This window comes from Liolophura sinensis, chromosome 1 (genome assembly GCF_032854445.1).
Source record: "Liolophura sinensis isolate JHLJ2023 chromosome 1, CUHK_Ljap_v2, whole genome shotgun sequence".
Classification (NCBI taxonomy): domain Eukaryota; kingdom Metazoa; phylum Mollusca; class Polyplacophora; order Chitonida; family Chitonidae; genus Liolophura; species Liolophura sinensis.
Genome location: NC_088295.1, coordinates 80,162,479 through 80,185,426, shown reverse-complemented (window position 1 = coordinate 80,185,426; position 22,948 = coordinate 80,162,479). Strand labels below are relative to the sequence as shown.

The 22,948-nt window shown below is 39.2% G+C and overlaps 2 protein-coding genes across 2 annotated transcripts; both read left to right on the top strand.

The window, feature by feature from the left end:
* The first annotated feature begins 487 nt into the window (after positions 1 to 487).
* LOC135464546 (uncharacterized) lies at positions 488 to 16,585 on the top strand. The gene is made up of 20 exons (XM_064741974.1): positions 488 to 624; positions 925 to 1,167; positions 2,469 to 3,435; positions 4,070 to 4,174; positions 4,748 to 4,890; positions 5,271 to 5,464; positions 5,659 to 5,763; positions 6,483 to 6,611; positions 6,952 to 7,093; positions 7,590 to 7,847; positions 8,218 to 8,430; positions 8,717 to 8,978; positions 9,376 to 9,532; positions 10,085 to 12,183; positions 12,502 to 12,724; positions 13,151 to 13,254; positions 14,651 to 14,775; positions 15,347 to 15,463; positions 15,761 to 15,904; positions 16,547 to 16,585. Exons 1-20 carry the CDS (start codon positions 556 to 558, stop codon positions 16,583 to 16,585), a joined length of 5,838 nt encoding a protein of 1,945 aa, XP_064598044.1. The 5' UTR covers positions 488 to 555.
* Positions 16,586 to 16,742: 157 nt separating this feature from the next.
* LOC135461957 (separin-like) lies at positions 16,743 to 22,162 on the top strand. The gene is made up of 5 exons (XM_064739261.1): positions 16,743 to 16,925; positions 17,817 to 18,037; positions 18,742 to 18,825; positions 20,065 to 20,229; positions 21,261 to 22,162. The coding sequence occupies exons 1-5, from the start codon at positions 16,848 to 16,850 to the stop codon at positions 21,460 to 21,462; spliced, it is 750 nt and encodes a 249-aa protein (XP_064595331.1). The 5' UTR covers positions 16,743 to 16,847; the 3' UTR covers positions 21,463 to 22,162.
* The last annotated feature ends 786 nt before the right edge of the window (positions 22,163 to 22,948 follow it).

The following is a 22,948-nucleotide window of genomic DNA, read 5'->3' as shown; positions in this document are numbered from 1 at the left end:
ACTTTTTTCCCTACCCAACTCTACTGTTTTCTTACCTGTTGAAACCTATATCTCTATCTGTTATATTTAAGCACTTTATGTTATGATGTCATTCACTTGATAATGATGCTAGTATATGCATCGAAACGTCGTGACGATAAACCAAGAAGTTGTAAATCCATAACAATGCCTTGCCCAGTGTACTTCCGTGCCAACTTCTAAATGCCACTAAAACAAATTTTTGAGCTTTGTTTAGAAAATAGGATAATAGCATACTGGAAAATTATAATATTTTATGACATTTATTTGCTTCGGAAATAAAGGTAAAAAAAAAATTGAAATATTTTGGGTTATTTATAGTAGTTGCCAATAAGATGAAAAGTTGTGGAAGTTAACATTCAGAATGTCATAAAATATGCCTATGCCTTTCCACAAATTGGAGCAGTGCTTTGTTCAGTTTCATTTCTATCACATGTATAATTACTTTAGTGCTCAGTGGACAGTTAAAGAAGATTTGGTGCTGACAGTGCCAGGATGTACTAATTGAACCTCCTCTGTGAACTTAGAGCCAGAACGATGGCAGGGGAATGGTTGCTGAAGAGGCTGACTGACAACAACCTCATTGACATTGCAGAGGATGTCCAAGTAAGAGCTCATATTTTATGATATGGATACTTTTGAGTGCTAAGTTTGTATTGCTGTACATTTGAAATTTGTTATGGAAAACCCTCTGATTATTAACTGCACATTTAATAAATGGGATTATAATATAATATGCATTCAAAAATAAACGTTGGGTTTGTTTCAGTTTGAATGTGCTCAGATTAAATGATTCTTTTGATCTCTAATAAAAAAAAAGGCTTTTGTATTAATTACAGCGTTGTGGTACCAAAATACTTTCTTTCTATGTTGTTCTTATGAATCGATATTAATTGTAAATTGCAGGCTTACTTGCTACCTGTGAAGAGCCAAGATCTGGAGGATTCTGCCCAGCGCAAATATGGTCTCTTCTCAGCAAATTTCCTGCGTGCAAGCATTGGATGTCTGCAAAGTTCTGACCCTGGGCTCATATCTGCAATACACACAACTTACCACTGTTTTCAGCAGATGCGATCCAAAGTTCAACTCAGTCAACCTCTATTCCTTGTACAAGTTCTCTATCACATTTTTGTGAAATTGTCTGACAAGGTAAGAATGTTGTAAGGAATGATCACACAGGTCCGGATCATTTGGTTGGCTCCGAAATTGTAAAACTGTCTTCAACTTAAAGGTGAACTGCAAAGGCATTGGATTTGAATCTTAATCACAGTAAAAACATGAAGATGACTGTTAAATTTTGGTGTTATTTTGTATAAATGTACAAATTTTTTCAAGATAAAGGATGTTGGCACCACCAATGTCCTAGAAAGAACCCATTGGCTGAAAAGAGGCCTGATTATTGTGCAGATTCCGATGAATCTATGACTACCAACTACGAAATATTAGCTTTTAAATGCTGCCAATGTTAGATTTTAGGACCTACATTCACAGTGTAAAGATGAATGTGCTGTAACGTAGTGGACGATATGAATTTACTTCTGCCTCTGACGAGAGGAAACTTGTAATACTGAAGCTAATTTAGGAAAATCGGAGCAGTGCAGTGGTTTGTAGTCAGTAGTGTTTGTCTCCTTGAGAAAGGAATTCTCAAATTTGTGATTTCTTTTCACAAAGAAATCTTCCGCAACCCCATACAATAACAAGAGAAGACTGTTTAAGTCTTTGTTTTTAAGCACTAAACCTTTATTGAATAAGAAAGTCTTAGTATGATCATATTAGACCTTTGTTAACATAATGTTCCACCTGTGGCATTACCCTGTTTCCTCAACATTTTTGCATAAAAAAGAGCAACTTTCAGTGCAATTTATGGACATTTGTAATTTTATTTTGGAGACAAAACTACATTAGTTGGATTGGTCAGTTTCAGGTCTTTGCAAAAAGAACAATTTTATCACTCAACATAGAATGATGTCTTCAGAATATGCTTAAATAAACGCCTTGCAAACATGCGGAAAGGTTGAAGAATTACAGTAGAGATAAATTATGACAATATTGATTGTTAATATGAAGTTTTGAAGTGATTTGAATCCAAGTGCAGTCTTCAATCAGATGTACTGGTCGAAATATTATGGTTCCTGTCTGTTGCAAACGCGTAACTTTTGTGGGTGTCAGGTGATAACAAATGTTACTAATTGCATGGTGCTGGCGCATTTTAGCCTGTGTGCTATTTGTTAAATTTCTGAAATTTTTTTGAACCGAAATTCAGCATGTCAAAAGTAGTCCTAGACCTTACCATTTTTAACTGAAATTTTGTGTTCATAGGAAGATGATGTTAAGTCCCAGTAACATTTTTGTACTGGTGAAGAATTTTGTGAGCAGGTAGAAAAAAAAACAATTACCTGTCATAATTTGACCTCTGACCTGTGGTAGCACATGTAACACTGTTGTTTCAGAATATATTGGAAGATTGTTTGAGTGTTGCGCTGTACATTCTGCAAGAGGTGGGGGACAGTGGCGAGTCAGACAAGACAATCAGTAACATTATCACCAGAGTGTATCACACACTCTGGAACACGGCAGCTAAGGTGGAAACACAGCCTGCCTCAGCAACTATAGCCTTCAGAGCTAGACATGTTGCGCTAAAATTCATCGCTCTACAGAAGCGGGGTGTAGATGTCTTTACGCAGAAAGTATTGATCGCCTTAATACGGTATGGTCAAATAATGTCCAAGTGGAAGGTCAGTGATGGCTGTGAGGAAGATGTAGAACTGCTGACCAGTGTGTGTGATGACTTTTGTAAACATGTTACTGACCAGTACCCAGAGGCACACAGCAGTGTCGTTCTCATCAGACTTCATCAGTTTAAAGAGCTGTGGGGAAGAGGCAGTATTATAAAGGCAGAAGAGACATTAGATTTGTTGCTCCAACTGCAGACACAGAGTAAAGCTGCTTCCCCTCATACTTATGTCTCCTTGAGCCTATGTAGGGCTTGTCTCAATCTATCGCACATGAAACAACATCTGCACGATAAGACGCTAGTAAACAGTGCTCGGGCAGTGCTAGCTGGATTCTCTGAAGTACTACAACAGTATCAGAATATACCCAGCAAATATTCAACAGATGAACTCATTGAGGACATGAAAGCCTTGAGTATACTACTGGCAGCAAGTTTTACAGGTGAAGTCAGGACCCTTCTGAATACAGCCTATCAAACCAGTGATGAGGGTTTGGATGTGATGTGTAAGATTGTGGCAGTTCTGAAATGTCAGAGCAGATTTCATTTACAGTTCTGTAATGGAGACCTGAGTAAGGTTCAGAGGTCGTGGGCATGGAATCTTCAGCCAGACAAAACTCTTACCTCTATGTACCTCCTTCAACTGCAATTACTTCACATATTGTTACACAAGCGATATGCCAAAGGTATGTCTTCACTGACTTTACAGTTTTAGTACAAACATGTATATTTTGATGAAAAATATTTCAGACTGTTTGAATATAATTCTGTTTACCATTGTGGATGTGTAGATTTCACTGCTCTCTCTGCTTGTGGACCTTGGAGATACATGTAGTAAGCGATTGATGTTGCTCATGTGTCTGTCTGCGCAGTTTAGTGGTCTTTAAAGACCAGTTGTCTTCCATCAATGTGGTGTGCATATTTGTAAGTCACATGTGGATAAGTTTGTCAATAACTTGCCATTTATCAGTGGATTGTGCTCTCTACTCCTGTTTCTTCCAGCCATGAAACTGAAGACCATCTGTTAAGTTAAAAACTGGTGTTAGAAGAACAATCACATAAATGAAAAAAATAACATTAGAAGTAGTACATGCAGAAATATTTTATTTCTTTACCCTCCTGCAGATTTTGCAAAGCATGGAATGAAACAAGTTAGGAAACAAACCAGATTATCCCGATTCATGATACTTTTTCATATAAACATGAAGACTAAAACTGTGGTAACTATATGTATTTAAGATAAATCAGAGATATTTTACTAGTAATTACTCCCTGGCATGAGATAACAAGATTCATTAGCTTGACACTTTTTTCTTGCAGGTGCTGATTTGCTGTCAGAGGCTGTGGAGGCCATCCAAATGCTAGAAGAACATCAGGATAGAATTAGTATTAAAGGCAAACAGGAGAAATCTGTACATGATTTAGGTTAGCACATTTGTGAAAGCACAGACAAAGCTGTGTGCAGAAACATTTAGAAACACAAGTGAGAGAGGGCAGTTGGGGCAAGCTCTTGTAAAATAGCCGTACTGTAATTCTTCAACCTTTACTGCTAGGAAACATGTTGTTTACCTCAAGGGAAGAGATTGGAAAAATTATCCTGTGTATTATTTAAAAATATAATTTAGTTTAGGGCTAGTGTCATAAACAGGATCCAATGAAAAAGTAAAAATCATTTTGAGCTAATTTGAAGGAACTGCTCTCCCATGTGGATGACCATGTTTCAGTTGATGTTTGGTTTTAAGGAAATGATATTGCCCTATCTTTCAGTCTTCTGTATGATACTTCAGATCAGCCATTTTCCATTGTCAGTTTGCTAGCTTAATCCACTTGATCTTATCCAAGACGGTGGGGAGTTCCAGCCTATCACAGACAATATTGAATCATACTGTGGCTGCCCTCATAATTTTTCCAGTGCAAATTTTTTAGGAAGTCATAAAGTTAGGAGGTATGAAACCATTTTTTTTGTAACCAATATGAAATTCTTTTGATAATTTGTAGGTACTGTGGGCCAGAAACTTGGTAATGTTTGTTACATTAATGAAGATGATGAAAAGGCCACAGTGTTTTACAAAGTGGCATGTAAACACCTGACAGGATGGTGTGAAGAGGACCCGGCTAAACGGAAAGCCAGCATCCAGGAGGTGAGCAGACTGCAGTAGTACTGACTCAGTCAGTTAGCACACTAAGCTGCAATGTATTTATAGGAATAAAAAATGAAATACTTGTTATTACTCTTTCCTGGTTATTCAGAAGGTACAGTCACATAGAGTTTGTTGCTCTGAGCCAGTGACGTTTTGGATTAGAACTGACTGTAGCCTTTCATCTGGAAGGTTCAAACTCCACCTCTAGTCAATTCATTCACAGGAAAGTGTTATATTTCACATTGTTTTCAATCAGAATTATCTTATTGTTGATATTCATAGAGAATGCATACAGTCGTTGAACAGTTACCATAGGGGAATGGAGAAAAGGCTTGTGGAGTTGTTCTAAAGGGAAGCACTAATGTTTTGCCTTTGTGCAGGTGTGCCTGTGGAAATGTTATGATTCTTTAGCCGAGTGTTATCGCCGCTCTGGTAAGCACAGAGAAGCTATGGAGACTGTGATACAGTGTGTGCTGGTAGACAGAAGTCACTTGTTGTCTGCAGCCAAGATATGGGTCAGGGCCAAGAAAGATCTCCTAAAAAAGGACCAACTTAGTCAGGAAACTCTAAACAGGTCAGTGAAACTTTTCATGAAAAAATATTATTTTTCAAATTTTTTTCCCTCACACAGTACTTACATGTAACGACTCTTGCTGAAATGTAATGAACTTGTATGGTAAGAGCGTGTAAAAATAATGTGAAACTGATGTCTGCCAAGATAAAATGGGTGTGACCTTAACCATCTATTTCTGTTTGAACTAACGTCAGGTCCCTCCTAGAGAGTGTCCTAGAGAAAGACGTACACTTGGAATTGACGGAGAAGAGGGAATTATTGGAGAAGGAATTGAAGGTGTATAGAACCTACAGATCTGTGTACGTAACACGTTTTTGTCTATATTTGTGCGGCTGGTGTCCGCAAAACTATGGCCATGTGACAACACATGTCCTGAGGGCTTCAAAATCTTGTGAAAGCTGAGATCATAATCACTCATATAGTAGTGGTAAGACACTATGGACACAAAGTCAACACATACCACTAAACAGTATATGCATTATGCGATAAAAACCTGAGTAGAGAGCTGTCTAGACTCCCTTTTATGTTCTGGACAATGCTAAATGGTGATAAAGAACTCTAGTATGAAGTACACGTCAGATGAAAGACCATTAAATATTGTTCTGGAAAATAGTTTGATGGATTTTTTTGGAATATTTTTAGACCTAGTAAAATGCATTTTAGTTGATCAGAAAAATTCTAAAAAAATAAGTAGAACTGTTTTCCTGGCCAGTTGTCTTTCATGAATTAAATACTTTTGTTTAATATTTTCTTTGCCTTTAAGTCATTTTTTGACATGTTCAATAATGAATTTTATTAGGCTTTTGCATGTTTGTTCAAATATGCTAATATAATATACTGCATGTCCTAAATGTGCATCAAAGCTCCTATTTGTAAAATTATTTTTATTTTTTTTTATCTATGAGGCTGTAGATTTTGTTATCAGTTGATTTTATGTGTCCTTGGTACACATAGACACATTTGTGTTATTGCATGTATTATTATTCCCCCGAAGATGATGTTGATGTTTTAGCTGTAGGTTACACGAGGCTGAACTGAAGTGCCACCATGACTTGCTGCAGTTGACCACTGATAAGCTAGAAAAGGCTGCTCTGCTGGTGGAGGAGACTAAACTGCTCTGGTTACACCCTGCTCTCTCTGACCAAAGGTAACCAACAGCTACTGGAGGATTTACGTAGTGAGGGTGTCAGGTTCTGATCTGAGGTGTTTTTGATAGATTGTGCAGAGCTATGCTTCCTCTTAATCACATACTGCAGGTATTGGACAATGTGATCTGTGAGAAATAGTAATGAAGAAACTTACTGCTTCTGGAAGGATTTCAAATCCTGTATGTGGGAAAATCTGCTTTAGTGTTAAACAAGACTAAGTCAACAAATCTTTTAGGATCTACAATGCTGTAAATTATTTTTTTCTGGAACAACATGTAAATTTGTTTTGCTGCTTCATGTTCTTGTAACATTGTACTAAGTATGTTTATTTGTTGACAGGTGCTGTTTTAGATGTGCAAAGGAAGCAGTGGAGCTGTTATCAGGGCAGAAGTCCAACATCCCTCTGGTGGCCACAACGTCTGCTGAAGCCTACCTCTGGCTCTACATCACTGGGATGAAGCAGTTTCGTCAACGGATTAAGGTGCAAGATTGCTGAAATGAATTGTTGACATGCAATGTGAGCTTGGATCTAGAGTAACAGTTTCCTCATCTTTTTGACTGTTTATTCCCTGAATTTTGACTTTTACTTAGTAAAGAAAAAATTAGAGATTATGGATTCTTTACATCTCTTTTTTATTCCTTTAACATATGTCATACAACATTCTGGCTACTAGCAGATTAAAAAAAATAATCTATATGTATATATGAGCATCCGTCCATCCATCCAGCCACCAGTTACTGTGTTCGTGTACTTTTACATGGACTTCACCCCCTTTATATCCTCGCATGCTTTAGGTTAGTGTTCTCTACATTTAACCTGAGGTCATCTACATTTAACCAAATGTCAGTATTTGTATTCTGTAGACTATGTAGCCAGGGGGAATACAATTATCTCCAAGCATAACCTTCCAGTCAATAATATTGTTTAAGCACATCTAGGATATCAATTACTGAATTTGTAAACTGTATATTTTCAGACTCCTGCCCCAAATTTCTTTTGTCCAAAGCCGTGTGAAGATTCAGACAGTGGAGAAGACAAACCTGCCATGAAGGCAAAGACAAAGTGTGCATATGTGACAGTCATGGCCGAGCAGGAGATGACCTGTCTGCTGGATAGAGCACTGTTACTATGGGCTAGGTGTGTGTCTGATAACCAGCTGTGTGAGGAGCTAGACTACACAGCCATTACACAGTCCCTACACCTGTGTGCAGTCATATACTACTCCATAAGCAAGGTAAGATTGAAAGGCTCATTAAAAGCTATACAAGTATTAACCCATCTCTTACACTGTGGCTGTGATGAAGATTACTTGTTTTCTGGGTGGAGCCAATTCAACCAGCATCTGCTAGGGCCATTCACGATTTAGGCGAAACACCCTAGTTGTCAGTATCGCTTGATAAATCAGATGGGATTTTTCTACGTATTCTCTCTATGATTGGTCGAGTAAAACTGAAAACATCATACTTTCCAGATAATTGTATGCATTTTTGTCATTCAGAAAGACATCCCTACATTTGTAGTTTCTTTCCTGTCTCAAATTGTCCATAACTAAATTCTCTTATGCTGGTTTTTTCTTTTACACCTGGTTTTTTTCTTTTACCCAGCCTTTGAAGGGCTTAGAGTGCCTGCAGCTTGTGAAGAAAGTCAGTTCAGCTGTTCCATCAAACCAACTGTCTCAAACTGCGGATTGTTTATTCCGGCTGTGGGGTGAGATTGACCATCCGAGTGTGGTCAGTCAGGTGTTAGAGGACTGGAACTGCCCACAGAATCTCACCTTCTGCCTAAGGAAAGCCCAGCATGCTCTTAGATTGGGAGAGGTCAGTATAAACACTGTTATTGAATATGTACAGGATTAATTACTATTCAGTTAGGTCTCAAACCAATTTTTATATGCATCTAATTAGATTGTCTATAGACCAGAATTTTTAATTCTTTTACCGAGTGAAGTCTCACAATGCAGTCATTGTTTTCCTGATTGCACACATGCCCTTATTACAGCATTCTTAAGGACAAAGGTGAGCCAATCAATACTACATCTGTTGACACTGTTCTGCTTTCTGTTGAATTTGTGGATTTATGTGAAGTACTGGTTCATGTGTTTAGTTGGATGAGTGTGGTGAGTTGGCCACAGACCTGTTGGAGAAGGTGCAGGCTATACAGCCCCGTACGAGAGAGTCGTGTCTACTAGAGGGCGCTGCTCTACGCCTGCTGTCCCGACTGACCGCTGTGACTCAAGGGGTGGCTGGGAAGCGACTAGGGGTGCAAGCCTGCTCCAGCCACTTAGCCAAGCAGAGTCTACGATGTCACACATCCGTACTACATCACCTGCTGGGCAAGGACCTTAACGAACCCATCTCTGCTAAAGGTATAATACCCTTTAGTGTTTCCAACTTTTGGACAGCATTGCTATATCCTGACAAAGTAAATTAGTCCAGCTACGAAGGTATATATCTGAATCTGCACACACAATGGCTTTTCACGTTTGCATCTTTCAGACTAAGTGATGGAAATACATAGTAGATTTACATGCTTACTTGCTTTATATTAAATACATTCATTTAAATCCATGTACCTCTGTTTTGTTAATGTGGGTTTTTGTTGTACTTGAAGGCCTCAGAATACACTGAGAATGAACTATAAATCATACATTATTCTTCTTTTATAGTGACACTGTACGTTTCATCTGATTCTCTGGGTTTAGAAAGTCAGAGCATCTGATAGGTAATTTCAAGTGTCATTATCACTCTATTATTACTCATCAGGTGCCCAGCCAGTTGATATGTGGCTGGTGGTAATGGAGACCTTGTTGTCATTGTTGCACCTGGGACGGGTCAACCTGCTCACTGGATATGCTCGCAGAGCCACATGTTACCTGGAGGAGGGGCTGGCTCTGGCTCAGGCACTGGCCATTCCTAGATGGTAAGTGCACTTGGCTCAGTAGTAACAATACTGATGGCACAGGCACTGGTGAATTCGCCTGATCCAGTGGTAACAATGGGTCGTTGAGATTTTACTCAAAGAGAAAAAGTGTTTTTTTTTTACATACATGTATAATGGCTGTATATAATATAGACTTTTTGTAATATTTCAAAGCATTTTAATATTTTTGCTACGGGATACATTTAACCTGGCCTGTTAATTTGTTTATTTGAAGTTTCATGTTGAACGTGTTGAATGTCTGAAGAATAAGGGGGTCTATTCTGTTGTCACTTGGATACATCAGGAAAGTTTCAGACAGTCTAGTGTGAAACAAAAAACTGTGTGTAAGCTACTATATAGCTGCCACAACCATTTGATTTGGGGTTTCAGTATTGTGAAATCAGTGCAAAATGCTTAAAAATTTCGGCTTTAAATTTGGGCAGTATTTTTGAGTTTTTAAAATTCTATATTGCGTCTTTTCTAAATTTCATTTATAACTGTAATTTTGTTGAAAACTTATACTTTTTCAGTTGATTAATTTGTATTTTCCAGGTGTGTGTGTTTCCTGATCGAGCTGGCCAGGCTGAATTCTGTGTCTGGTTGTGTAAAGGACACTGACATGTACCTGAAACAGGCCAGAGAAGTGCTGTATGCTAACGAGGAGGTTGTCCATTATGAGGAGAGGGAGAAACAGGCCAGTGGGGATGCGCCAGCAGAAACACCCTATACTTTCCTGACCAATGTCGACACGGCAGGGGACTGCTTTGGCTTTGCCTCTCCCCAGCTTGAGGGTCAGGGAGAGTTACTGATCACGACCATCAGAGGTAAAGGAGTATCGGAGCAATGCGATATGCTGTCTCCACAGTTATCTACCCCTTGTGAACCTGACCTGATTGTTCACCCAGCAGAGTGTGTGTGTGAGCCATGTTCTGATCTCACCTCACACAGACTGTTCCTAGACTACCTCCTCACCTTGTCAGAGCACTACCTCAGCAGTGGGGCAGCAGGGAAGGCGACGGATACGCTTACGGCAGCCAGGGATCTTCTGATTAAACTTGCTCCCAAGATGTCGGCTCTTGTGAAGTCAGTGTCACATGAGAAGTTACATGCCCAAACTGTGACTCGTCCTCTCATGTGGCTCAGCATATTTCATGGAAAGACCTCCTGCTGCATGGCCAAGGCTAAACTTCTCCAGGGGGAACGAACTCTATCTCTGAAAGCTGCTGATGAAGGGCAGGCCTGGATAACAGGGTGTAGCCAGGGTATGTCTGACGTTGTCCACTTACAGGCTCAGTTATGGCTGTGTAAGGCCCAGGCAAGGCTAAGGTTGCCCAAGCTTACACACCTGTTGACAGAGAATTCAGATGTATCCACCCCTCAACACAGTACTTTAGACAAATCCCAAACCAAACTTAAAACATTCTCCTTAGTGAAAAATTTGGAGAAGTTAATCCTGGATGATGAGGAACAGCAGAATGTGGAGGAAAAGAACAAAGCAAAAATCAAATTACAACCAAAACGGAGAACTACATCAGGGAGAAGTAAGAAGAAAATTATGTATGTTTCTGATTCTGATTCTGATGGTGAGGATGTTAAAACAGATTCAGTAAAAACAAGGAAAGTGATGAAGGCGCATAAAGCATTGCCAAAATCTGGTAAAGCTGTAGTGGAAGAGTCTGATATGGAAGATAACAGTAATGTTCCAGAGAGAAATATATCCAGTGATATCTGTGAGCAGTTAAGCAATCTCTCTATCAAATCAGCAAAGTCCAAGAATACCAAACCAAAGGCAGATGAAATATGTGATGTGCATGTGCCAGAAAATAGCATTAAAAAGTCGAGCAGAACCAGAAAGGTCAAAGATGATGCAATTAATGCAGTAGGCAATACAAACACTGGGAACTTACAGCCAAAACAAACCAGAAGAAAAGCTAAATCAGTGGCAGTAATGCCAGAAATTGTTGAAGTGAAGAAGAGTCAAACCTGCAAAACAAAGTCGGCCATACCTATAAAAGTTCCTGTCTCAGAGCTTTCACCCAAGAATGTGTTTGACTTTGACACTTGTGATGAAAATGTACTTGCTAAAGGAAAATCTTCCAGTCGTACATCAAAGAGAAATATAAACACTACTGCAAAAAGTAAGGTGTCAAAAACAACTAGGGCAAGACGGCCTAAAACTGGTACTGAGATAGAAGTAGGAAGGACTGTGGATGAGGATTTGTTGTTACATGACAGAGAGTTTGATTTGGCTGTGATAGCTATATGTGAAGATGACGGTGATATGAGATTGTCCCCACCCCCTCACGTAGACCCTGTTCTAGACCTGGGGGATGACATGTCCCGGTCTACATCACCATCACTCAAGCTGCTGGATCTCAGCGACACCTTGCTTCCCGTAAGCCTTGACCTGGACACCTCTATAGAACTGGTTAGAGCTGGTACAGATGATGAAGACAGTGGGAGAAGTCGTACAACGCGCTGCAGAACAGGCCGAAAGAAATTGGTTAGGGACAAGGAAGACACTGAAATCACGCGAGCCAGCCGAGTGACAAAGTACAAGCAGCAGCCAATAAACAAGTCCAAACCTAAGGCTGTGAGGAAGACTAACACCACTGGTCAGCTACAAAGTGAAATATCAGAAATAAAAGCAGGTGTGGATAATGATGTTGCTTCTTTTATAATGCCATCAGATGTGTAAGGAGATATATTGTTCATTTTGAAGATAAACCCATGAGCATTCTTTTTTATGCTTCAAGTTTCACATCGCGTGAATAACTTCAACATTTAAAAACTTTTTTGTGTTCTGACAGTTGCTAACTTTCTTCAAGTTATGTGACATGACATAAAATTTGATATAAAGTTAAAGACAAACTGCATTTCACGATCTTTGCATTTATGTATGTGCATGTAAGGCAGTTCCTATTGACTGTAAGGTAACATTTTCAACAGTGTGAACGTTTCCCTTACAGAAAGCCCAGTTGTTGCCCCTGTGAGTGAGATGATAGCAGAGTTGGAGGAAGCCTTGCGGCTGATCAGTCCCTGCCCTCCCATGGCCTTGTACAGGGACATCTGTCAGTGTCTGGCCCTCCAATATATACAGCTCTCTTCTGTCAAAGCAGCCTCTTACCTGGCTGAGTCCATGGCAGTCACCCTGAGGCACAGGGCTCGATGTAACCAGGCCACCCAGCAAAAGTAAGTTTACATGAACCAGATCCTAAAGGCTTGTGTAAAATGGAACACTGTACTGTATACTTAGATTGGAATTTAGATGTGATGACCTAAGATAGTAGATAAAAAAAAAAAAAAAGAACATATACAAGTCTGAATTTTACAAAGCTTTGTAAATAGTCTTGATTTTGAAACATAATGACAAATGATTGTCATAATTCCGGTATTTTCATGGATGTCCAGGATTGAATATAATGACATTCTTCCTGTTATTTTATTCTTCTTTTGGCCACAGTTAACATATGTTTTCTTCAAACTTGACACATATCTACAATAAACCTGCATGGAAGATTCTGTATATAGAATATCCAGCTTATTTTGTCAAATCATGTTGATACTAGAGCAGAGTGGATTTACAAAATTTGATTTCCATATTTTTCATCTTTGCAGACAGTTACTGAAGGCAGGGAAGATTTTAGAAGAAAAACCAATTGGTCATGAACTGGAGTTTTGTCAGATGGACATCATAGTAACGCTGGAGTGTCTCCCCAAAGGTAGGCTCATCCAGATATATACGTGTCAGAATTGATTATTTTAGACATACTTGCATCGTGTATTTCAGTTTAATACAGTTTAATAAATTATTTTGTTTTTCAGACTTTTGAATAGTATTCAGTGCTTTCTCACTTTAATTTTTGTGCGGTTCAATAATTAGTGTTTCAACTCTTAGCTGAGTTCTATGTTTCAATGTGTAAGCTAGTGTTCCACACTCCCTCCCTCCTCTGCTCCTCATACTCAGTGAAAGTCAGTGGTTTGTACCAGTTTTCTCCACTCATACTCAAGCCTGACCACTGCCATATACATGTAAGTAAATGATTCTTGAGTAAGGTATTAAACTCAATACAGATCAATACTCATTATCAGTACAGAAACAAATAGATATATTCCCTCCTTTGTAACTTAGTTATATACTGTCCCTGTGTTTAACTTTGTTTTACTCGTTTTGAGTGTTGGCTTGGTTATGCTCAGTTTACTGCTATTCTGTCTCTTGTAACTGAACTGGTTACTGTGAGGGCCAGTGTTCTATGTCCGCTCGCTTATTACTGAACTGGTTACAGTGTTTCAGACTGAACTGTATGTATACTGCCTGTGGTACAGTCTGGCAGTGAGGACCAGTGCTCTATGTCCCTTCTCTTGTATCTGAACTGGTTACAGTGTTTCAGGCTGAACTGTATGTTTGCTGCCTGCGGTACAGTCTGGTAGTGAGGACCAGTGTTCTATGTCTCTTCTGTTGTAACTGAACTGGTTACTGTGAGGGCCAGTGTTCTATGTCCCTTCTCTTGTAACTGAACTGGTTTCAGTGTTTCAGACTGAACTGTATGTATGCTGCCTGTGGTACAGTCTGGCAGTGAGGACCAGTGTTCTATGTCCCTTCTCTTGTATCTGAACTGGTTACAGTGTTTCAGACTGAACTGTATGTATGATGCCTGTGGTACAGTCTGGCAGTGAGGACCAGTGCTCTATGTCCCTTCTCTTGTATCTGAACTGGTTACAGTGTTTCAGACTGAACTGTATGTATGCTGCCTGTGGTACAGTCTGGCAGTGAGGACCAGTGTTCTATGTCCCTTCTCTTGTAACTGAACTGGTTACTGTGAGGGCCAGTGTTCTTTGTCCGCTCGCTTGTAACTGAGCTGGTTACTGTGTTTTAGACTGGACTATGTATGCTGCCTGTGGTACAGTCTGGCAGTGAGGACCAGTGTTCTATGTCCCTTCTCTTGTAACTGAACTGGTTACTGTGAGGACCAGTGCTCTATGTCGGCTCGCTTGTTACTGAACTGGTTACTGTGTTCCAGACTGGACTGTATGTATGCTGCCTGTGGTACGGCCTGGCAGTGAGGACCAGTGTTCTATGTCCCTTCTCTTGTAACTGAACTGGTTACTGTGTTTCAGACTGGACTGTATGTATGCTGTCTGTGGTACAGTCTGGCAGTGAGGACTCAGAGTTGATCATCACCCGTCTTCAGAATGGGACAGAGCCACTCGTCAAGAGGATCATCTCTTTCACCTCTGATCAGGTAATGCACAGTTCGTCCTCACCTGAATGAAATCATGGTCCAAATCCACAAAGCCATTTCTGACTTGAGTCCAAATCTGAAATGTGATCTCAAAGCTTATTTTGGGGTTTTAGAAATTAAAATTTTGTACCTCCCATCAATGTTACCTTAAGAAAAATATGTCCAGTCCACATTTCAACTTCCAGTACAAAACACTAGGCATGGTACAGAGGACTTGAGAACTTAATACAGTATTCTACTTTTGTCGTATGAAAACCATAATCCTTAGGTTATGCAGTACATGTGTTTGTGACTTGGAGAATTGAGAAAGTGTTTCCTGCGCAGATCGTGTTGTAACCAGTATTTGTCATTGTTGTGCCTTCTATGTGAAGAAGTCTTGGTAAGTGACTATTGAAGATTTTGAGCAGTTGTAAATTGCATTGCAATAAAATGACATTCATATTATTACACAGTGCATCATCTAACGGGTTAAAATTTTATCAAAAGCATGCCTGCACTTTGTACATGTACATTAGGATTGCACCCTTACATTTGATACAAACTACATCTGTCACAATTTTATTTCCATCAGGTGCAGAGTGTTCTGACTCATTTCACAGAGATCATGGAGGGCAGCCAGAAAGCCATGAAGATCTCTAATAAGACAGAATGGTGGAAAATTAGGAAAGGGTTGGATGCTGATTTACAGGTACAGGGACACGTATCTGGTTTGAAACTGGCCTGGAGCATGTAGACACCATGGTGATGTGAAATGTTAAAGGCAACATTAATCACTAGGCAAACTAACAAACGTTAACCATATGTTTACGATAAATTACACATACACTATGACATATCCCGGTTATAACAGTTCAAACTTTATTGGTATAGGATGCCTGATTACACTAAAAATATAGATTCTTAGAAAGAGATCAATACCCAAATATGTGTTAAAGATAGGTTTTTATTTTCATTACTTAAATGTTAATGCTGGATTATTTTACAGGAGGCACTGCTGCGTTTGGAGAATGATTGCCTGCGTGGCTGGAAATCCCTGCTCATAGGCCAGCTAACCGATGAGGATGATCAGGAAGTACTGACAAACATTATGTCTAGTGTCAGTGACCATTTGACCACTCCGCTTGGCAAGGTTAGTGTGCTGTTATTCACCCTAAATCCTCAACTAATTCAGCCTTTAAAGTCTAACTTCAGATGGTAGTTGAAAATATGATTCATAAGTGTCAAATACTGGAAGGTATTGTTCAGGTAGGGACCTGTGAACTTACAGGAATGATTAAAAAAGGTTTCTAGAACAGATAACAGTTCATACTTCTTACGGTGCACACATCACTCTCTTCAGTGGCCTTACATCACTGCCACCACTGGCAAATTTTGTGCAGAAATCTTGAAGGTCACTGGGGTCATGGTGATCACACAGGAAGTGATGTCAGAAAACACAAAATTTTTGGTGTTAATACTTTTTATACACCAGCATTCTCTTTTTCCAAAGTATGCAAAACATGTTTCTAACCAACATCTGAAGTCATTTTATTCATGAATGCTGATTAAATAGTTCCGTGCGAGGACACCAGTAGTGAGACTAAGTCTGCACAAGCCATTGTGCATCGCGTGGGCTCCGGATGTCAAGTGTGTCTAGTGGTGGCAGTGGTATAATGCAAGCATAGAGAGAGGCACATGTGCTGTGAGGAGTATGGTAACAGTAATTCTTCCACAAACGTACGTTTTGCAAGATGTTTATTCAGGCATATTTTGAGTGCATTATTTTGTATAGAATTTTGAAATTATACTCTTTGTGAAGCCCAGAAAGTAGTCCACTGAACCAGTGTACTGGTAGTTTTCTACCTCCAAACCAGATTAAATAGGTGCATAAATCTCACTGAAAGTTACTCTTTCATATGCGAAAAGGCTTTAGGAATTAGGGTAATCCCATTACAGAAGTATTTATTAATCTCTGACTTGCCCTTTGCCAGGCGCTGATATCCTGTGGCCCTGTCTGCTCAGAAACAGAGCTCAGTGAGTTGATCACAGAACTCACAGGAAGCCTGCCCAGGACATCGGCACACACTGACCTCATGACAGAGACACGAGAGAGTGCAGAACAGATCCCATCAGGAGCACAACGACAACCTGTTATACTTATCCTCGACTCGGTATTCATCAATATTCTACTCCTCATTTCAGAGCTATTGTTATTGGATTCATTGATAGGTGTTAAATGTCATATAAGGGCTCAAGAATTTTTGTCATATATGATGGCTGACAGCTTGATGGGTTGAGCAAACCAAAGTGCCCAGAATAAATTACCATCCATGGCCGGTACCTGACACGCCTCCTTGAGGTGTAGCAAAAAACAGTAAGAGCTGTATTCGACTATGGGACCTCATTGGCCAACGACCAAATAATGGCATCAAGTCAGCACTTTAACCATCTGAGGCAATTATCAGTATTGCACATTATTCTGTTCAAATTATTATTATGAATTATTATTATTCTGAACAGTTAGTATACTACCTGGTTTATCTCTGTCTTACACTGTGCTTGAAAAACAAATATTTCTGAATTTTAAGATTTAACATGCATTTCTTTCAGTCTAGACTGCTTCTATCAAATGGTCTATGAAATGGTCTATTTCTATGAAATGGTCATTAGTATAGCAACGATGTTAAACCCTAAGCACTTACTCACCCTTAGTATAGCATCAAACACCAGTCAAGTAAATAACTTTTAAAATAAAGGTACTAATGTAATGTCGCCGTAAGTTTCTGCTTGGTGTGTAGAAATGCACAAAGGCTTTTGATGCCAACACTTACATGAAAGTTTTTGTGATAAAAATTTAGTCAGACCAGACTTTACAAAAAACCTTTACCAGTAGCCTTTTAAGGTGGATGAATCTATTGAATCGGACAAAATGTGCCACTTACAAAAAGCTAAATTTGAAGTGAAATACAATAGATGGCACAGTAATTAACATTAGACATCTCTATTCAGGAGCAATGTGTCTGACTATTTTGCTGAACACTTGTTCCTCTACTTACCCTCAGCTTCTGCAACACCTGCCCTGGGAGAGTATCCCTGTATTACGAGGCCAGCCTGTGTGTCGTATGCCCTCCCTGCACCACCTTCACAGTCAGCTTGTGTTGGAACAGGGGCAGGAGCAGTCAGCACTGAGGGACGGAGTGGACCCCAGGTCTACCTACTACATCCTCAATCCAGAAAACAACCTCCCAGCCACACAGGTGCACTTCCAGAAGATGTTTGAACAGTAAGCACACACCTGTACCTGACCTATATGCATGCTGTTCCTTGTCAATATCCAAAACTGTACGCAGCTTAACATATGAAGAATATGAAAAGCAACTTAATAACTTTTTGAATACATACCTGTAGTTTTACTGTCAGTTTTTCCTAATGAGGTTTGATGTAAAGACATTCCATCAGTGTGAAATAATGCTATAGCAGTTAGTCCATGCCTGCCATTTCCTTGAAATACATGTAGTGTATAACTGCAGATATCGTACTCAAAAGCACTTGTAGCAGTTGGTTGTGACTGTGAGCAAAGTGCTTTTGACATTGCTGAAAGTGTTAACCATAAGCTAAATAAATCAGATACAATCATTTGGCAAGTTATTCATGCATGGGATCAAAAAGTAAGCAATGTTAAATTACATAAATTTGAAGGTATAATAGAGAGAAAACTAATTCTGTTGTATTTCCATTCCATTGATAAGCCTCAGGAAGTACAGTGGTTACTCCTACAAATGACGGAAGTCCATAAATGATTCAGCATGTTTTCTTGGAAACGATTTAAATAAAAATGAAATACTGTGGCATGTATAACCTTGGGTCATTTGTCTGAAATGCCCTAGTAATTCTTTTGTACATTGTACTTCGAATTTGTATATATAGATGGCTTGAAATTGTTTATATTGGCTTAATTTGTACGTGATAATACTTTTGTGTTCACAGGCAAGCTGGGTGGAGTGGCCTGACTGGTGTTGCTCCAACCAAGGAACAGTTCACTGCGGCTCTCACAGATCATCAGCTCCTTGTGTAAGTAACTCCAGTACCTCCACTAACTCCTGCAGGGGTGATTCACTGACTACGGGGTGTCAGAACTGAACTCTGACTGTAGTGGATGGGTAATTTCTTCAGGATTAAAGCAATGCTGTTTCATACTGTTGTGTATATATATGCTGTCAATATGGCTGTGATTCTACAACCTCTTCTCCGATGTACAAAGTGTTACAGGACATGTAAGCACAGGACTTAACTCTTCACGGGAATCTGATTCTTGTTATGACTCCTGTAAACCAGAACTGAGTTACAAAAGTAATTGTATGTTAGCTTGAGAATTTAACAATATGGTTAATGGAGAGGTGGGAGGGGGCGTATAAGATTCAGACTAGATTCTGGTGGATTCACGCAAATTGAATCTATGGTAATCCATTTAGAATCTTGTAAGAAATTTAAAAAATAAAGGTCTGAAGCATACTTTGATCCCATTTTTCTTTGCAGAAGGATAAAGTTATACGTTTGTGAAGTCAGTGTTGTGTTCTGTTCACATCAAATAGTTAGGGCGTTAAGTTACTCTCAGACTGAGCTCTTTTAAGAGGGAAAAGTGTGACATCTGCTGCATTCTAAACAATTGGATGATCTGAAAATTTGGCCTTTCTATACTTTGAAAGGTTTTTGGAAGGTTTTATTATTTGAGTTAACTCTGGGTTAGATGACCGTGTCTCAGCATCAGGAGGGTGACCCTGTCAGCTGAGTGATTTCCCGAGGGTTTAGCCCGGTGTTTAACCTGGGGATACAGTTTTTGTTTTTCACAAAGATACAACATAGTTATGTAAGTCAAGCTGATACATCCCAATGTTGCTCAGTTATTTCAGAGCTATTTTCCTTTAATTGAATTTCTTCTCTAAACTTGACTGTCAATTAAGTGGAATGTTGAGTGTACCATGAAACACCGAATGAACCAATTGCATTATTCAGGCCTACTCCACTGGTAGAACTGTTTTCTGTTTCTCCTGAGGGCCTTTTCTTTTTTCTTTTCTTCTCTGTGAACATGTGATAACAGAAAAACTTGACCAACATTTCAATTGAATCTCAAGTCAAGTCCTAAGCTAAAACTTGCTACCTACATCCATACCATACATCAAGTCTACTGGCTGTGACTTATGGGCCAAATGGTAACACTAGTGACTTACTGGAGACTTACTTCTATCACTAAGATTTCTGATTTAGCAATTGGTTGTGAAATGATGTCCTGATGTTTGTATTGTGTTTCAGTTACTGTGGCCATGGAGCTGGCAGTAAGTACCTGCCAGGGGATGACATACAATTCCTGCACTGTCAGGCCACTGCCCTCCTAGTGGGCTGCAGTAGTGGCAGGCTGCAGGTGGAGGGACAACTGGAGCCTTACGGTATGATGCAGAACTACTTCCTGGCTGGATGGTAAGATGCTAAATTATTGTTGATCCACCAATAAGCTTTATAGCATATTGCAAAAGCATAGACACACCGAAAAAACTGAAAAGGTGCATGTGAAGATGATAAATACAATTTTGTTGAAATAATGGAGCCTTAAATATGCGACTTATTATTTATTTTGCTATACTTTTGTGACCAATATTTTGAAACATTCTGAGGAGAACTGTGAGGAGTAGAGAAATAGTCTGCACAGCTTTATGAAACTTTCATTTTTAATGTCCCAAACAAATCCTTTTTGGTGTTATTTTCATAATTGTATGCATAAATTTCCATTAAAAAAGTGCTTTAGTGGTTGAATAGGTTGAAGATTTACAGTAGACTAATCTAATCAACACCTCCATCCATGAAACTAAGTGTTGTTTTGTATGTGAAATATTTTGAGTAATTAAATGAAGCACATTTATATAAACAAATCACAACTGAATTGGGCCCTGACTGGCTGAACAATTTAAATCATTACTGCTGAAGTTCTTCAACTCTGAGGTGGGCCATATTGTACATTGTATTTGAATCCAGCTTCAGCTATCTCAACTGAGGCTTCATGTCTGAAAGCTAGGCAGGTGCTTGGCAAGGTTCCAGCCATCATAGGGGGAATGTATGTCACACAACACTAAGTTTATATTAATATTATTGCATTTAGACATAAAATCAGTGGAATATTTGTTAGCTTCATTCTTTTATCGTGTTGGTGCAGTACATGGACCCACGAGCATCTCACCAGTGCCATTACTGTGAATTCAAGTTTAGTGCATGTTAGCTTCCTCTCGTGTCATGCACGGGAAGGTCTGCCAGCAACCTGTGAATGGTGTTGGGTTCCCCCAGTACTCTGCCCGACTTCTCTTACCATACTGTTAGGCGCTGTGGTATAAATAAAATATTCTAAAGTACAGTGTAAAACACTCAATCAGATAAATAATCTAATGTCCTGTACATGTAAATGTACTATATGCTTAATGAAAAAACTGACAATCTTTGTCTGTTTTGGCTGTTTTTAGTCCATGCGTGGTGGGCAACCTGTGGGATGTGACAGACAAGGACATTGACCGTCTTACAGAGGCTCTACTAAACAGCTTACTTAAGCCTGGTGAAGGCAAGTGTCTGGCCACATTGCTAGCCAAGTCCCGCAGTGTGTGCAGACTGCCTTATCTTATTGGCTGTGCTCCTGTCGTTTATGGTCTACCAGTCAAATTTCGATGACACAACTTCATTACATGTTACACTCTTTTGAAAATAAGAGACTAGTGTGAGTGAAGATGTTCCAGAGACTACATATTCCTACAGTTTTCTCACCAAAAGGCTGTCTGACTGTAGTAACAATTAATGTCACTATGCAGGTAATGTATCAATTCCGTTATTGTAGGGTGTCTGGTTACGTGCAGTGGTCAACAGTGATCTGTTGTAACTAAAATGGGGTAAGCTATAAGGCATTGTTGCCAGTACTACAGTATATGTTACGGGGTATTGTCAACATTTCAGGGTTAAATGTGCTGCATGCAAAGGTTGAGCAGCGTTGACTTCTTTAAGATGTGGAGAATATTGTATATACATATATATGGGTTATTAGAAACAAACTTTTTGGGGAAAAAATCTTGTTCTAGCTAACTCCTGTTGCAGTGGTTGTTAACAAGTTAATGCCAGCGACAGTTCATCTTAACAATGTATATTAGTGTGTACCAGTTATTTATTTAAATCATGATTAAATAAATGTTCTGTTATGTTTTACAATGTTAATTGCATTTTGTATTGTACATGTACATGGCAGCAATATGCTTTTTTCATGTGCTCAGTATTCCAGATCTTGTGCAGACATTAACACACAACAGAATATACATATTGTGGCTGGGATCATCATTATTCATGCTGTGTTGCTAAATCACATTTTTTTTTTTTAGACTTAAATCCCTGTACAAAGCTTGTTCTTCGAATAAAATACTTTTGTGATAATATTAATTTTGTTTTGACTTAATCTGGAAGATTTCAGTTTCAGTAGTCTGCATCAAAGTCACCACGCCCAAACTGTGAAGAGTGAGGGTAAACACTGATTTGTTTGGCAGAATCAGCTCCTTCATTCACACTTCTTGATATATCTTTTCAGTATGCGTCTTTCTGCCTGGAATGTATTTTTGATGTGTTTATCATGTCCTTTACCAGATACGACAGCACACTACACTTAAAGTAAACTGACATCAACATCAATACAAAGAAACTTATCGTAATTTATCTTTATGTATTCATCGTAATTCTAGTTTGTACATGCAACAAGCTCAACTTGCAGAATAAAATAAAAATACTTCACAAGATAATCTGGTCAATACACACACACAAAAAATGGTCCAGTGGAGGATAGGTCAGCCAGCAACCTGCTTATGATCAAGGCTATGCCCAGTTTCTGTCCACCACAATGCAGGCAGCTGTCACATAAGTGAAATATTCTTGAGTATGACGTCACACATTAGTCCCATAAATAATGACTAAATGGAGGGTTATAAGACCGCTAGGGATAATGTATCACACCTGCAAGTGTATTAGGCAAATCGTTCCAGTAAACATTTATCACTATTCTCAATCTAGATAAAATCAAACATATCAAAACAGTTTCTGAAGCTTATCTGTGACCACAGCAGCTGTGATGAGCTGGAATCACACCCTTCCTGCAGCATGTCAACAAAGGGTGGAGGTCGGG